Source organism: Typopeltis vanoorti, chromosome 9 (genome assembly GCF_054136105.1).
Source record: "Typopeltis vanoorti isolate ZY-2024b chromosome 9, IOZ_Tvanoo_1.0, whole genome shotgun sequence".
NCBI lineage: Eukaryota > Metazoa > Arthropoda > Arachnida > Uropygi > Thelyphonidae > Typopeltis > Typopeltis vanoorti.
In genome coordinates this window covers 92,190,225-92,208,598 of record NC_143557.1, presented here as the reverse complement: position 1 = coordinate 92,208,598, position 18,374 = coordinate 92,190,225, and the positions used below count along the sequence as shown (strand labels likewise).

At 35.9% G+C, this 18,374-nt stretch overlaps 1 protein-coding gene across 1 annotated transcript in view; it reads left to right on the top strand.

The window, feature by feature from the left end:
* The window catches only part of LOC150103248 (protein twisted gastrulation-like), a 50,308-nt gene extending 32,555 nt beyond the window's left edge, over positions 1-17,753 (top strand). The window contains exons 4-5 of the mRNA XM_090398171.1: positions 7,367-7,568; positions 17,083-17,753. Coding sequence (XP_090254297.1) covers positions 7,367-7,568; positions 17,083-17,266 — 386 coding nt within the window. The 3' untranslated portion in view covers positions 17,267-17,753. The remainder of the gene's footprint in view (positions 1-7,366; positions 7,569-17,082) is intronic.
* The last annotated feature ends 621 nt before the right edge of the window (positions 17,754-18,374 follow it).

Here is an 18,374-nt window from a genome sequence, read left to right as displayed (position 1 = left end):
AATAATAATAAAATGGAATAAAAATTTACATCAAGGAATTAAACTTTCTCCTACAGTAAACTTAAACACTCTCCTCTTTGCCGACGACCAAATAATAATTACAAATTCTGAAGATAACTTACAGAAAGCTATTTTAGATCTAAATGAGATATCCAAAGATTATGGTATGATAATATCAACAGAAAAATCAAGAACTATGGCCTTTAAAGGACAGGAACCAGCAAGAACTAAAATAGTAATAGATAACAAGATCTTAGAACAGATGAATTCATTTAACTACCTAGGATGTATGATCACATATGAAAATGAAAAAGATATAAACGTAAAAATTGCAAAATATTTAAAAATAACAGGTGTAATTAACTCTATATTTAAACCAAATCTAGTTCAAAAACAAACCAGACTAAAAGTATACAATACATTAGCCCTACCAGTCTTATTGTATGGAAGTGAAATCTGGACAATAAAACAAAAAGACAAACAAAGATTAACAACAGCAGAAATGAAGTTTATGAGAAAAACTGCAAAATATACCCTATTTGATCACAAAAGAAATTATGAAAGAATTAAACCAAGAACCAGTAATAGAAAAAATTAAAAAATATAAACATAAATGGATGGAACATGTTCAAAGAATGAAAACAGAAAGATTACCAAAACAAGCCTTAAAGTACAAGCCATTAGGAAAAAGAAAACGAGGACGTCCTCTTAAACTATTCGACGATGACTTCTAAGACCAGAACAGGCCATGCTAGGCCTAAATCCTTGATACACATGATGATGATGATGATAACAAATATTTTGACCTCTGTTTTGAGGCAGTTATCAATGTTCCAATTAAGATAAATGCCTCAGAACAGAGGTGAAACACACATAGTATGAGACATATTTATGCTTATGGTCCCAGAGAAAGGCTAAAGAAGAAGTGGAAGAATTTTTTTGAGGCATTAGAGAAAGCAGCTGACACAAAGGAAAATTGGTACTTGTTGAAGATCTAACTAGCAGGATAGGAAATGATTTGATTATCAGATATATAGAAATGTTTTGGGAAAATTTGGAGGAAAGAGAAAAGCTAATAATAATGGTATGTAAGTTTGAAAGGATTAGCAGAATCTCCATAGATAATAAAGAAGCTGCATTCAAGAGATACAGTTATCAGAGCACCAATTAAGACACAATCAGGAAAGTTACAGCATGCAACATCTGTCAGGAGAATGACAATTACAGTTACCTCCCACAAAACGGAGAGGGACCTCTTTGACAAACCAGACGAAGAGATCAGCTCTGAAATAAAAGGTCAAGGAAGGCAGTTGCCTGCCCATTAAGGCTCTCATCCCAAACTTTTTGCTCTGTTTTAAATGTCAGAAGTATGGTCATTCTCAAACACCAAATATCATTGCTCTGATTGGGAAAGATACCATCCAGTTTACTCCTGAGCATACAAGGAGGTGGAAAAAATAAGAACAGCAATGTATCAGGAAACAATGAGGCAATATGCTCAAAAGTGGCAGCAACATCTGGTAAACACTGAGAAGACAGCTGTAAAAAAAAAAAAAAGTGTCAATAGGGATGTATGTCAGTACCACCTTCAAACAATTATAACATCCCTGAATGATATGGCCTGCTTTCCATCTTCGTTGAACAAATGAAGCAGACCATCAATCAGCATAGACTCACTGTTGAGGACATGCCAAAGATGGTTTTGGTACAGAAATATATACTAAATAAAAAAGATTGGGACTTGGACCATTTTCATATGTCATGGATCCCCCCCCCCCCAAAAAAAAATAAGAAGATAAAACAATTCATCTACCTAGTAGTGTCCTAGAAGGAGTACAATATGATGTCTTTTTTATTTACCCCTCTTTTCTGATGAAGAGGGAGTGATGAATACTGGCCATCAATTCTCTTTAAAAAATGCAAATGAACCAAACCTTGGAGATTCACTGGCAGATCCTGAGGTTGTTTGTGAAGATAGAAAAATCAGAACTCCATGGTTGACTCAAGAAGTTAAAAGGCAGGCAAGGAAAATAAAAAAGTTATCAATTCAAGTGCTTTCATTACACAATTTGAAGAACAATGGAACATTGTGCCCTCCTTTTGGAAAAGAGCTGGGTTCAGTTTTCATTGTGAGGAGAAACTCTATATGGGCTTTTTCAATTAAAGGTGATTTAGCCGATCTCATACAGTGGTAGCAGGGTTTTTCATCCCATGTACAGGCAAATCAACCATCATTGCACACAATTTATAGATACTGTTGTTGGTGATGGTGTTAATGATAGTAGTGTCATTGTTTGGAGGTGGAGAATTAAGTAGTAGAGGAGATGAAGAGATTTATGTAGCTGAGTAGAGTTGGAGCCTTCGTAGCTCAGTCAGTATAGATAAAGCCCTTTGGTCGGAAAGACCTGGGTTTGATTCCTGTCAGTGACGTGAGAAACCTTTATCTGGTCTCTATCGACAAAAGGTGAGTTAACTGGTCTCATACAGAGGTAAGAGATTTCTTCACCTGGAAACTCAGGTTTTTTGTCCCCCAGAACAGGTAAACCAGCCCTGTGAACACATATGGACTACAGTCAGAAATACTGTCCTTAGGGGATGCAGCAAGGAGTGGTGATCCAGTTGCATTAATTAGCTGTAAGCCTCCTAGGTAGGGAGGAGACTCAATCCATCCTGGGATAGGATGAATTGAGTCCTGGGGGTGGATATGATGATGATGATGAGTAGAGTTGAGTGCCCTCCCACGATGTGTGTTCTGAGGTAATATAGAGAAAAATGTAAGAAAGTGAAGCGGTGTGTATAAAATAAAACTAGCTAAACAAGTCATGAGAAGACTTTGAAATGAACATAGAAAATAAATATCAGAAAAATGGCAAAATATTCTGAAGGCTTTTTCATTGTGTCTTCCTTAGCAGAACCTTTTGTGGGACCATAGACACAAATGTCTCATTGTCCAGTTCCCCATTCTGATATTTGCCTATATTACTCTACTTGATATTGCCTGCCATTTAAGATGTTGAATACTATAGCTGCTCCTTTTTTTTCCCTTATTGTTATTGCCTGTTTGTATTTGTTGCTTACAAAGATCTCACCCGTTTTTGTCTGTTTCAGTCAGGTGTATTATATCAATCTGGTACTTATCCAATTCTTCCACTAGTTCCAATTCTTTTTCATTGATTCTTTCTTTTATTTTTTTCCTTTTCATTGATGCTTCTTACATTGATAGTTCCAATCTTGAACTCTTCTGATGTTGAGTAGGGATGTGTTTCAGGATTTGTTCCAATCTCTGACTTTTTACCATTTGCCTGGGTTCCCTGATGAAAACAACAGGGATCTTGTTTAACCGAGCAGTGCTCCAACTGGCATGAAATTCTTCATTCTACCGTTATTTTATGTTGTGATTTAAGCTACTAAGAATACAATTTTTTCAGCCCAACCTCATTAGGTCAAGTGCCAGTCGTTTCTCCATATTTCTTAAAAGGCCATGTGAAGGTCTCCTTCCAGATATACAGCTTTGATCCTTAAGCATTCCACAGTTATTTTATATCATTCTTTATTTTTTTTAAAAAAATGCTATTTGTATAATACACTCATCTTTCTTACACTCTTTGTTTTGGCAGTAGTAATAATTGCACACATATTAGTTTCATTTCATTGATTAAGCTCTCATTTAAAATCCTGTATTAGTGTAATTTTGTTCATCATGTTCATCAAATTCCTGACATGTACCCTCAAGGGGTGTACAGGATATGATAGTACTACATGAAAAATATACGTCATTACTAACTTCCTATCTACATTTTTCCTCCAAATCAGTCTGTTACTTGTCAAGACTCCAACATTATCAGATCTTATATTTCTATCGTCTAAGGCACTTTGCACCGTATCAATCCACTTATATCTTGGTCTTCCTCTGGGTCATTTTCCTGCCAACCTGGCAGAGAATGCTTGCTTTGCTAATCTTTCCTCGCCCATTCTGTTTAAGTGACCATACCACCTGAGATTAGCTCTGCTAACGCATTCCTGGATGCTGACAATGTCAGGTTCTTTCCTAATATCCTTGTTTTTAATATGATATTGCCATTGATGCCATCTGTTCACGCCTTTAATCTTTCTCAGGACTCTCATATCTGCAGTCTCTAGTCTTTGGTCAAGTGTTTTACTTCTGACCCAGCTCTCAGATCCATAAGTTAAAACTGGTTTGAACACTGTCTTGTTGCTAATTTAGTGTTTCAACTAATTTCTCTCTTATTCCATATGAATTTATTCAGTTGACTTCCCACCATACCAGCTATGCTGATTCTGTTGTCCATTTCTAGATTTAATTTACCATCTTCACTAAGAATCGTGCCTAAGTAGCTGAAATGTTTTACTTGTTCCACAGGTTCTCCGTTCACAACACAGTTGACATTTTCAACGATTCTACCTATTTTCATTGTCTTTGCCTTTTTATTGCTGACCTTCATGCCATATCTATTACAACAGTTATTCAATTTAGTCAGGGAATCTTGCAGGCTTGTAGCAGATTTATTTAGAAGTATAACATCGTCTGCATAAAGCAAAGAGCTGACATTAACATCTCCAATTCTGATATGTTTAATACCACTTTCCTTCATAAAGTGATCCATATAGATAATGAATAACAGATGAGAAAATGTACATCCTTGTCTCACACCGGTTTTAACATTAAACCTTCTTCCTGTACTTCTTTCAATTCTAACTGCTGACTTACAACTCAAATAAAGACTAAGTATTGCTTGATATAATGCCCCATTGACACTATATAACTGTAGCATATTGAATAGCTTCTCTCTTGGCACCTTGTCATATGCCTTTTCTAGATTGACAGAACTTAAATACAGATCTTTGTTATATTCCCATGCTTTCTCAACTATTTGTCATAAAGTGAAGATCTGATCCTGACAGCCTGTATTTGGTCTGAATCCAGCTTGTTCTTCACCAAGCTTTTCTTCCACTATTCTTCTCAACCGTTTCTCAAGTATACTTGTATAGATCTTGCCAGGAACACTCAGTAGGGAGATACCTCTGTAATTCTCACATTCAGTTTCATTTCCCCTTTTATATATGGGTACTATTAGAGCTCTACTCCAATCATCGGGAATTCGTCCCTCTGTCCATGCTTTCTGAACTGTGCAGTGCAGCCACTGTAAGACATTTATACTACCATACTTCAGCATTTCTGGTCGTCTACTCCTGCTGCCTTTCCACATTTCAAGCATTTGATGGCTTTTTCTACTTCAAGTATGGAGATGTATTCCTGACTCTATGCCTGTGGAGTGTTTTTTACCATTGTGCTATCACTGCTTGTTTCATTTAGCAATTTTTCAAAGTAATTACTCCTTACTTCAAGGATATCTTTTTCTCCTGTTTTCATATCACCTTTATCATCTCTAATTCCTTTAACAGCACTTTTTCCTCCATTTCTAAGCTTCTTCAACAACCTTCAGAATATCTTACCACCTTCTTGATATTTATTTTCCATGTTCTTGCCAAAGTCCTCCCATGACTTTTGTTTAGCTAGTTTTACACAGTGTTTAGCTTTCTTACATTTGTCTCTGTATTCTGTAAGAGTTAAAGCTGACTTATTTGCCAGGAATTTTTGATATGCTTTCTTCTTTTCCTTCACTGCCTCTTTAACTTCCTGTGTCCACCAGGGAGTTCTGATTTTTCTATCCTTGCAGACAACCTCACCACGTGCCTCTCTGGCTGAATCCATCAGGGCTTCAAGGCTTGCCACTGAATCTCCAAGGTTTGGTTCCTATTCTCAAACTCTTTCATTTTTTCTTCAATAATCTTTGTGTATTTTAGTCTACAGTTCACATCTGAGAGCTGCTCAACTTTTATTTGCTTTAAAACTTTCTTACATGTTATTCTTTTCAATATGAAATTCAATTTTATCCTGCTCAAGACTAAATAGTGATTGCTTCCAATTTCAAATCCTTTGTACACTCCGGTGTCCTGCACCAGGGAGAAAACATCACTATCAACAATAACATAGTCAATGAGACTTTTCTTATTCCTTGCCTCTTCTCTCCATGTGAATTTGTGCACATTTTTATGTTGGAACACGGTGTTAGTAATAACCAATCCATGTCCTGAGCAGAAATTCAACAGATATTTGCCATTATTATTAGCTTTGCTCTTTTCTCCAAATTTTTCTGTATGTCTCACAATCATTTCCTACTCTGCTATTTAGATCCCCAACAAGGACCAACTTTTCCTTTTTCATTGTGTCAATTGCTTTTTCTAAAGCCTCAAAAAATTCCTCCACTTCTACCTTAGTAGATTCTGTGGGACCATAGGCACAAATAAGTCTCATTGTTCAATTCCTCATTCTGATATTTGCCCACATCACTATATTTGAGACTGCCTGCCATTCAAGAAGATTAGCCTTGTATTTTATGTTGAATACTATGGCTACTCCTTCTTTTCCTTGATTGTCATTTCCTGAATATAACATTTTGTATATATTGTTCAGAAAGATCTCACCAGTTTTTGTCTTTTTTGTTTCAGTCACCCCTGTTATGTCAATCTGGTATTTATCTAATTCTTCAGCTAGCTCCATTTCTTTGCCATTCAGGCTTCTTATGTTGATAGTACCGATCTTTAACTCTGGTGATGTTGAGTTGGAGTGTGTTTTCAGATTTGTTCCAGTAGCTGACTTTTCGCTGTTCGTCCTGGTTCCCTGGTGAAAACAACGGGGGCCTTGTTTAACCGGGCAACGTCCCAGCCGGCATGAAATTTTTCATGTTGTACCATCATTTTCTATATTGGTTTAAGCCAATAGGAATACAATTTGTTTGGCTAAATTCCAAATTGCCAGCCCATCCTTGTTTGTTCAGTATCCAGGTAGATACCCAACAGGGTGCACCACAAGAATGCGAGGATTGGACATTAGGTGAGAAGCCCTGGTCGGTTCTCCACATTCCTTTAAAGGCTGTGTGGAGGTCTCCTCTCTGTTATACAGCTTTGACCTTAAACCCCCCCCTTAGTGTAATTTTGGAATTGCAAATTCTCGGTAGCATTTTAGACTAAGTTTATTATCATCTGACTCCCATGAGAGAGAATTCACTAAGCTCAGTAAACTGAATCAAAAATATTGTGTGTCATATTTCACTGTGTAGCTTTTTTTTAATTATATTTATAGTAAGATTCCCTGGAATGCTATCATCTTTTACAGTATACTCATAAATTCTCTTAACTAGAAAAATAAAATAAAATAAAATAATTTTTTCAGATGTAGTCACTTTTAGCTGAATATTATATTATGCATTACAGTTTACAGTTCTTTTTCTAATATTGTGAAATGAAATGTTTGCTTAGAAATCTTGGTTTTAATATTTTATAGTTTCTACTGATAAGTCAGCAGAAATAATAACAGAAAGTATTCCAGTAAATTGCACTGTAGCTTATATGTCTCAGTGTATGTCGTGGAACAAGTGCAAGAATTCCTGTCGTTCTATGGGAGCTTCTAGTTACCGTTGGTTTCATGATGGTTGTTGTGAATGTGTAGGCTTTACTTGCATCAATTATGGAATTAATGAAAGCAGGTATGAATTAACATAATAAATTTGGTTCATATATATTGAAATTGAAATACAGTAACTCACATAATCTGACCTCTACACTTAACTGTTTGTCACTAATAATGCAATTTTATGTCATATAAAAATTTATGTTTATCAATGTCCTTCTTTGAATTTGTAAATATTTACAACTATTTGGTATCCATTTGAATGCTCAACTAACTGGGATTGGCTAGCAGTCTGGGACTAAACTGACCAAATTGTATCATGTGTTAATTTCTTGACTTCCACGAGTCACAAAACTCATTGTGGGAGGTCAACACTAGTCAATATAAAGTCTCCCACTATTCCATAAACTCATTCACTGTCTGCACTTTCGTTACCCTCTCAGGCAATGCATTCCAAGTTTCTGTCACTCTCCATGCAAAAAAACTTACTTACCCTTTTACTCACTATTTCCTTTGTAACTTCCTGAGATGACCCATTGTCCTTGTTCTTTCACTTTCTTCTACCATATGAGAAATCTCCTCAAGTGTTAATTCAATAGTAGCCCTTCAATAACAGAAATATCTCCTCCTCCCCCCTCCCACTTTGTCTTCTCTCCACAAGGCTCTGCAGTCTGCATGGCCTCTCCTCATAATCAATCTTGTGCAGTCCTGATATCATTTTTATTATCATCTTTTGCACCCTCTACAGGGTTACTTCATCCCCTTCAAATCCCACATCTGAGCACAGAAATCCATATGTGGTCTGATCAAAGCTTTATACAATGGGATACCACACTTTTATCTTTTATGGTCAAATGTCCTCCCCAATATTGCAGCAATTTTTTGATATTGATATGTCTTCACAACCTTTGCAGTATGTCCTTTGAAGTTGAAATTTCTATCAATAGTTACCCCCAAGATCTCTTGCTTCTTCCAGTATAATTCCACTATTCTAGTTTCCCTGCCTTGAAATAAATCTCTCTAAATGCTTGTGTCCTTCTGCCTTCAAATGTAATTAATTTCTTGCATATGGCTCTCTTCTATCCTCAAATTACTCTAGCATCCACATATTCCAGACCTCTTTCTTGCGCATTCTTGCTATCATCTCTTTAATTATCACTGCTTTTCTCCTCCACTCTGCATTATCATACCAGGACAGCACACTCACTATCTTTCCTTGTACACATTTCTGTTGCACTATCCCTAACATCTCAAATCTTGTGCCATCTCTCTCAAGTCATTTGTACCAACTGTTACTATCGTCTCCTCTGTATTTTCACCCCTCTTCACTACTGTTGCCACACTCTCTATTGTTCCACCCAGCAAGCACTTCTCTGACACTCTGCTCTGCACACCCTGAATCATCAAATCTCCATACATGATACTCTGAACAGATTTCTCATATTTGATGTTTAATGGAGTATTGACAGCACTATTAAAGGATTTAAAAACTAATTTTAATGCTTCCAATATTTCGTCTCAGTCATTGAGACATCTTCAGAGGAGTACAAATAACACTCGTAACACATAGACAAAAACAGCACAATACTTAATGAAACACTTGGGTGACTCTAAAGTCCTATCTAGGTGGTGCACCCTCTGTGGGCATTTGTAGGCACCCAGGATGTAAACTGGGACCTCTGATGATTATTGTTTCCCAAATTTTGGGAAGTTTCATGTATCCATATTTGTTTAGATTAGGTTGATTTCTGAGTGCTGCTGCAGATTCCAAAAACAGTCTTTCCTTTTTAAATTTACTATGGTGGAGCATGGTGGTTTTCTTCCAGAAGATCCTCTGAGTTGTGTCCAATACATGGGCAGAAAGGCCAGATTGACCATAGTCGTGATTGCAGATATAAGATTTGTGTTCATCTAAATGGACAGTGGCAGATCTACCTGTCTGTCTGAAGTAAGCCAACTTGCAGGAACAGAGTACTTTATATATTCCAGGCACTGAGAGTAGAACAGAAAGGGTAGCAAGTTTCCATTGGGACTTAAAAGTTGTGTAGAGGTTGTACTTTTTTAACAACCTGGCTATTTTTCATAATGTGCTATAAGGGATGGTGATGCATTTTTGAAATCTTCCTGACGAGATGGCCAAGGAATGGGGGAGGAACTGATTTTTTTAACTCTGTAATCACTGTAGCCATTGGATAAGAAGTGTTGCATATAGTTGAAAGAGAGATTCCACTGAAACAAAGATTATAGGGCTCTATTCATTAATGTTTTAATGATACCATATTATTAATGGGGGGGGTTGTGAATGTATCTGCCTGTGTGAGTGGGTTTTCTATATACAGTGAAGAAAAGGCTCAGGACTTGGACGGGTTATTACTAACACAATGTTCCAAAATAAATATGTGCACAAATTCACATGGAGAGAAGATGCAAGGAATAAGAAAAGTCTCATTGACTATGTTATTGTTGATAGTGATGTTTTCACCCTTGTGTAGGACACTAGAGTGTAGGATTTGAAATTGGAAGTGATCACCATTTAGTCTTGAGCAAGATAAAATTGAATTTCATATTGAAAAGAAGAACATGTGAGAAAGTTTTAAAGCATATTAAAGTTAAACAGCTCTCAGATGTGAACTGTAGACTAAAATACACAAAGATTATTGAATAAAAAATGAAAGAGTTTGAGAACAGGAACCAAACCTTGGAGATTCAGTGGCAAGCCCTGAAGAAAACATTGATTGATTCAACCAGAGAGAGAGATATGGTGATGTTGTGTGCAAGGATAGAAAAATTAGAACTCCATGGTGAACACAGGAAGTTAAAGAGGCAGTGAAGGAAAAGAAGAAAGCATATCAAAAGTTCCTGGCAAATAAATCAGCTTGTGCTCTTAGAGAATACAGAGACAAATGTAAGAAAGCTAAACACTGTGTAAAACTAGCTAAACAAAAGTCGTGGGAAGACTTTGGTAAGAACATAGAAAATAAATATCAAGAAGGTGGCAAGATATTCTGAGGTTGTTGAAGAAGCTCAGAAATGGAGGAAAGAGTGCTGTAAAAGGAATTAGAGATTATAACGGTGACATGAAAACTGGAGAAAAAGATATTCTTGAAGTATGAAGTAATTACTTCAAAAAATTGCTAAATGAAACAATCAGTGACAGCACAGTGGTAAAAAAACACTGACCAGGCATGCAATCAGGAATACATATCCATACTTGAAGTAGATTGTTGAAAGTTTATAATAAATTTAGTTTAATCCTTTATCCAAGTGTGAGCAAACAGAGTTTGCACCTGAAAGTATCTTCAGGACTGGGATAAGGTGGTACAACACCGGGAAACTCATTGCAAAGGTGGAGCAAGCTAACATCGCTCCTATCTCAGTATCTCCCATAATGCAAAACACATCTCCTTGCGGATATGTATAATGTTATGCATTAAGGGAAGGGCCACTACCCAGACTAGTTTCGATCTTTATTGAGATCTCTTCAGTGGGAGCCAGGCCCAAGTGATGATACCAGGCAGAAGCATTAGCAAGGTCATCTCTACCTACTTGAAGTAAATAGGTAGAGATATGTGAGAATTATAGGGGTATTTCTCTAACGAGTGTTCCTGGTAAAATTTATGCAAATATACTTCAGAAAAGGTTGAAAAGGATTGTGGAAGAGAAGCTTGGTGAAGAACAAGCTGGATTCAGGCCATATAGAGGCTGTCAGGATCAGATTTTCACTTTATGACAAATAGTTGAGAAATCATGGTATTATAACAAAGATCTGTATTTAAGTTTTGTAGATCTGGAAAAGGCATATCACAAGGTGTCAAGAGAGAAGCTGTTCAAAACGCTACATTCGTATGGTCTCACTGGGGCATTATGTCAAGCAATACTTAGTCTTTATTTGAATTGTAAGTCAGCAGTTAGAATTGAAGGAAGTACAGGAAGATTGTTTAATGTTAAAGCTGGTGTGAGACAAGGATGTACATTTTCTCATGTGTTATTCATTATCCATATGGATCACATTATGAAGGAAATTGTATTAAACCTGATATCAAAATTGGAGATGTTAATGTCAGCTCTTTGCTTTATGCAGATGATGTTATACTGCTAAATAAATCCGCTACAAGTCTGCAAGATTCCTTGACTAAATTAAATTAAATAACTGTTGTAATGGATATGGTATGAATGTCAGCAATAACTAGACAAAGACAATGAAAATATTAACTGCATTGTGAATGGAGAACCTATAGAACAAGTAAAACATTTTAGCTACTTTGATAAGATTTTAGTGAATATGGTAAATTAAATGTGGAAATTGACAACAGAATCAAGAAAGTTCGTATGGTAGGAAGTCATCATCATCAAATTCCTGCCATGTACCCTCAAAGGGTGTACAGGATATGACAGTACTACATGAAAAAATTACATCATTACTAACTTCCTATCTACAATTTTCCTCCAAATCAGTCTGTTACTTGTCAAGACTCCAACATTATCAGATCTTATATTTCTATCGTCTAAGGCACTTTGTACCGTATCAATCCACCTATATCTTGGTCTTCCTCTGGGTCGTTTTCCTGCCAACCTGGCAGAGAACAGTTGTTTTGCTAATCTTTCCTCTCCCATTCTATTTAAGTGACCATACCACCTGAGATTAGCTCTGCTAACACATTCCTGGATGCTGACAATGTCAAGTACTTTCCTAATATCCTCATTTTTAATATGATATTGCCATTGATGCCATCTGTTCACGCCTCTAATCTTTCTCAGGACTCTCATATCTGCGGTCTCTAGTCTTTGGTCAAGTGTTTTACTTCTGACCCAGCTCACAGATCCATAAGTTAAAACTGGTTTGAACACTGTCTTGTATACAGCTAATTTAGTGTTCCGACTAATTTCTCTCTTATTCCATATGAATTTATTCAATTGACTTCCCACCATACCAGCTTTGCCGATTCTGTTGTCTATTTCTATTTTTAATTTGCCATCTTCAGTAAAAATCGTGCCTAAGTAGCTGAAATGTTTTACTTGTTCCACAGGTTCTCCATTCACAACACAGTTGACATTTTCAATGATTCTGCCTATTTTCAGCTGACCTTCATACCATATCTATTACAACAGCTATTCAATTTAGTCAGAGAATCTTGCAGACTTGTAGCGGATTTATTTAGAAGTATAACATCATCCGCATAAAGCAAAGAGCTGACATTAACTCCTCCAATTTTGATATCATGTTTAATACCACTTTCCTTCATAATGTGATCCATATAGATAATGAATAACAGAGGATAATGTACATCCTTGTCTCACACCAGATTTAACATTAAACCATCTTCCTGTACTTCCTTCAATTCTAACTGCTGACTTACAACTCAAATAAAAACTAAGTATTGCTTGATATAATGCCCCATTGACACCATATAACTGCAGCGTATTCAATAGCTTCTCTCTTGGCACCTTGTCATATGCCTTTTCCAAATCGACAAAACTTAAATACAGATCTTTGTTATATTCCCATGCTTTCTCGACTATTTGTCGTAAAGTGAAGATCTGATCCTGACAGCCTCTATTTGGCCTGAATCCAGCTTGTTCTTCATCAAGCTTTTCTTCCACAATTCTTCTCGACCGTTTCTCAAGTACACTTGCATAGATCTTGCCAGGAACACTCAGTAGGGAAATACCTCTGTAATTCTCACATTCAGTTTTATTTCCTTTTTTATATATGGGTACTATGAGAGCTCTACTCCAATCATCAGGAATTCATTCCTCTGTCCAGGCTTTCTGAACTATGCAGTGCAGCCACTGTAAGACTCTTATACCACCATGCTTCCGCATTTCTGGTCGAATATCATCTACTCCTGCTACCTTTCCACATTTCAAGCCTTTGATGGCTTTTTCTACTTCAAGTATGGATATGTAATCCTGACTGCATGCCTGGTCAGTGTTTTTTACCACTGTGCTGTCATCACTGCTTGTTTCATTTAGCAGTTTTTCAAAGTAATTACTCCTTACTTCAAGGATATCTTTTTCTCCTGTTTTCATATCACCTTTATCATCTCTAATTCCTTTAACAGCACTCTTTCCTCCATTCCTAAGCTTCTTCAACAACCTCCAGAATATTTTGCCACCTTCTTGATATTTATTTTCTATATTCTTGCCAAAGTCCTCCCATGACTTTTGTTTAGCTAGTTTTACACAGTGTTTAGCATTCTTACATTTGTCTCTGTATTCTGTAAGAGTAAAAGCTGACTTTTTTGCCAGGAACTTTTGATATGCTTTCTTCTTTTCCTTCACTGCCTCATTAACTTGCTGTGTCCACCAGGGAGTTCTGATTTTTTCATCCTTGCACACAACCTCACCACATGCCTCTCTGGCAGAATCAATCAATGTTTTCTTCAGAGTTTGCCACTGAATCTCCAAGGTTTGATTCCTCTTCTCAAACTCTTTCATTTTTTCTTCAATAATCTTTGTGTATTTTAGTCTACAGTTCACATCTGAGAGCTGCTCAACTTTTATTCGCTTTAAAACTTTCTCACATGTTTTTCTTTTCAATATGAAATTCAATTTTATCCTGCTCAAGACTAAATAGTGATCACTTCCAATTTCAAATCCTCTGTACACTCTGGTGTCCTGCACCAGGGAGAAAACATCACTATCAACAATAACATAGTCAATGAGACTTTTCTTATTCCTAGCCTCTTCTCTCCATGTGAATTTGTGCACATTTTTATGTTGGAACATGGTGTTAGTAATAACAAGTCCATGTCCTGAGCAGAAATCCAACAGATATTTGCCATTATTATTAGCTTTGCTCTTTTCTCCAAATTTTCCCAAAATATTTTTGTATGTCTCACAATCATTTCCTACTCTGCTATTTAGATCCCCAACAAGGACCAACTTTTCCTTTTTCATTGTGTCAATTGCTTTTTCTAAAGCCTCAAAAAATTCCTCCACTTCTACCTTAGTAGAACCTTCTGTGGGACATAGGCACAAATAAGTCTCATTGTCCAGTTCCCCATTCTCATATTTGCCCACATTACTCTACTTGAGACTGACTGCCATTCAAGAAGATTAGCCTCGTATTTTGTGTTGAATACTATGGCTACTCCTTCTTTTCCTTGATTGTCATTGCCTGAATATAACATTTTGTATTTATTGCTCAGAAAGATCTCACCAGTTTTGGTCTTTTTTGTTTCAGTCACCCCTATTATGTCGATCTGGTACTTATCTAATTCCTCAGCTAGCTCCATTTCTTTGCCATTCAGGCTTCTTACATTGATAGTACCGATCTTTAACTCTGGTGATGTTGAGTTGGGGTTTGTTTTCAGATTTGTTCCAGTAGCTGACTTTTCGCTGTTCACCCTGGTTCCCTGGCGTAAACAACCGGGGCCTTGTTTAACCGGGCGACGCCCCAGCCGGCATGAAATTTTGTCATGTTGTACCATCATTTTCTATTTTGGTTTAACCAATAAGAATACAATTTGGTCGGCTAAATCCCAAATTGCCAGCCCATCCTCGTTTGTTCAGTATCAAAGTAGATACCCAACAGGGTGCACCACGAGAAGGTGAGGATTGGACATTAGGTCAGAAGCCCTGGTCGGTTCTCCGCATTCCTTTAAAGGCTATGTGTAGGTTTCCTCTCAGGTATACAGCTTTGACCCTTAAGCACTCCTGGTAGGAAGTCAATCGAATAAATTTATATGGAATAAGGATTTTGGATAAACCGTATATCGTGGGGGGGGGGGGCGCTGAACCAAAGGGTTTGAGTGTTTTCATAATGTCCTGTGGCCAGAAGATACTTTTTTTAAGTAAGCTTTTTAATTTTTTAACTTGTATTTTTGTGTGATCGTGATTTAATGGGATGTAGGTAGTGATCTCAGAGAAAAGTATACATTTTTCGATTATATTCTGTGGCATTAAGGGCGACTGTGGTATTACCATTATCTGCTCTGGTGATAACAATACTTTTAACTTTAGATTGATTTCTGTTTTCTTTTAAAAAGGAAAGACTGTTTTTGGAATCTGCAGTGGCACTCAGAAATCAACCTAATCTAAACAAATATGTGTGCATAAATCTTCTCAAAAATTAGGGAAACAATAATCATCAGAATGAAAAATCTGAGTTTCTTGGGAGGAAAAATCTTTCCATGTTAAGAAATGATTTCCAGGCATGCAGAAATGTTATGGGAAGATCTATCGAGAAGAATGGTGAGTAGCCTAGGATTCAATTTAGGCTAAATAGAGAACATGGACTAGTCATTACTGACGCCACGTTCTAAATTGCATAAGAATTTTCATAACTTCAGGATAAGTTCATGAATTAATTTCAGGGAATTCATGAATAAATTCTGAGAGCGCATGCATGCACACACACACACACACACACACACAAAACAAGAAAATCTTATTTATTATATTATTGCCATCAGAGATATTTTCACATTTGGTCCAGGATATGAGAATGTGCACAGGATATGAAGTAGGATGTGACACTGCTACCTAGTGGAGCAGGGTAAGAAGTATTTCAGTGGGAGAGAAAATTGTGTGCTAAAGTTTTTACAAGGATCCAAATCAGACAACTCAAGAGTGAGCTGTAGATTCAGATATGCAAATATTATTCAAAAAAAAAAAAAAAAACAGGTTGAAAAGAACTAAGCATTATAGCAAAGTGACAACATTTGAAGAAAATATTGGCAGTTTCACCATTTCAAAGAAAAGCTAAGATATGAACATTTCTAACATTTAGTTTTATTTTTTCATGAAAAATATAACATTATTTAAGCCACTTTCTGTCTCATGGGAAAATTTTGTGTCTTGTCTGGAAAAAAAAAAAATTGTAAAATTTGATCTGTCACAAATGGGATTTGAATTAACATCTCTTCTCAGGTAGGTACAAATTGTGAAGTACAAATCATTGTACAAATTGCCAAGACCACTGAAACACATTTGAAATATATGAAATAAAAAGACTACAATCATTTTGTACAATCATTTAGGTATAATGCTGAAATTTCTGTTCCTCATGAGGTGATGCACTGAGGTTATATTATATATGGAGTGTCAGCTATTCAAAAAAAAAAAAAAAAATAATTTTGAGGTTGGAGGGCTTCTGTAACTCAACTGTATCAAAAACATCCTGGGTTTGATTTCTGCAAGGAATCTTTATCAGGGGTTTTTCAAGTGAAGTGAGTTAGTCTCATGCAGGAAGGAATGGCGATTTTTCTCCCACAAAACAGGCCCACCAGCCAGAAGACATGTAATTTACAGATATTGCAGGTGGGATTACCCCCACCACCATAAGCATTAAGCAGGGGGTTTCTAATAAGCTAAATTGTTTGGCTGTGACATTCCATCAAATCTAACACAAAAAAGAGAAGATGAGATTCTGAGTCTTTGGTTGCTAGTTCTGCTATATTCTTTGAATATTTGAGAAAAACTCATATTTACAGGAACACTTAACTAGAGTATAACAGTTAAAATAAAGTCAGAATTTTTCATATAAAATATTTGTTTCATAAAAGTTTTTATTATTATTTATAGAACTTAAGAGCATATAACATATTGACTTTGGGAATGCAAATGAACCTTATATGTTTTATTAGGTGTCTTCAATGTCCACCTGACAAAGACGATATGACCTTAGAGGAAGATGAAGTCATAATTGATGGTCCTGAAAAACCAACAGAAGATGAATTTGAAGATGATGGAGATGATATCATATTAGAACATAAAGAAAAAGCTATTGAAAGTGAAGATGAAAAACTTCAAAAAGTGGATTCTTCTTGAGCATACCCTCCCTTTCCCTTTAAGTATGCTGCTTCTTAAAGCATATATATAAAAAAAAAAACATTGTGGGCCATTGATACCATTAAGATAGTTGAAAAGGTATTTAAATAGTCAATGCTGGAATAAGTGTTCATATCCATAAAACATATTTACAGTTTAGTATTAATTAAAATTGATATAAACAATAAATTTGTACATAAGTACATTTCTTGTTTAGTACTGATATTGTTATTCTTTTCTAGCATCATGCATGTTACTAAATCTTTCAGATTACAGTCCACTTGGAAGCCATTTACTAGCACTATTTAATACTGTTTTATTTATTCATTATCTATAGCCCAAAGTGTGCATACATTTTTATTTATTGTACTGCATCTAAAGCTGAAACATTTGTAAAATGCAGTATGATATTGATGTTTTATTTTACTGCATGGAGAATGAAAGAGCTTGTGTTGATGATATATGATCTTTCTGCATCCCATAGGCCATAATAAAATGCATCAATTAAGTGAAAAATTTCAGTTATTTCTATCTGATCAGGATCTGAGAGCTATTAAAAATTTCATTGCACTGTAATTAATTTTGTAATGTAACATTAAATACTGTATTTTGTTCATGCTATAGGTTTTGCAATCATTTGAGGAAAAAAAATAATGTAGATCCATAAACTGGTTATGTAAAGAACAATATGTAAATTTATAATATATATAATATTATAATACATATTTATCAGCTTTTGGAAGAAATTTAGAGCTTTGTAGGCCCAGAACAAATAATGCCTTCCCTCTCCCAATGAATATCATTAAATAAGAAATAGTAAGAGCCTACATACAGATTTGTGCAGTAAGAAATGTTATTCTTGCCTTTCAGCCTTTTTTGGTGTGTATAAAAAATGCTGTCATGCAGAATTAATGAATCCTGTGTGCATGCATCTATGTGTATTAATTCCACACGAGGGTTGCAAAAACCTGTAGCACATCAGTGCTGTGTGGTGCATAAGTGGTTAAGGAGAAACTTATGTTTCTTGACCAGCTTGAAGTTGTAGTCTTTAGAGTTAAAAACAGTGAAGAAGGCTGTTTCAAATAACAGGAATAGATGGAATTACATA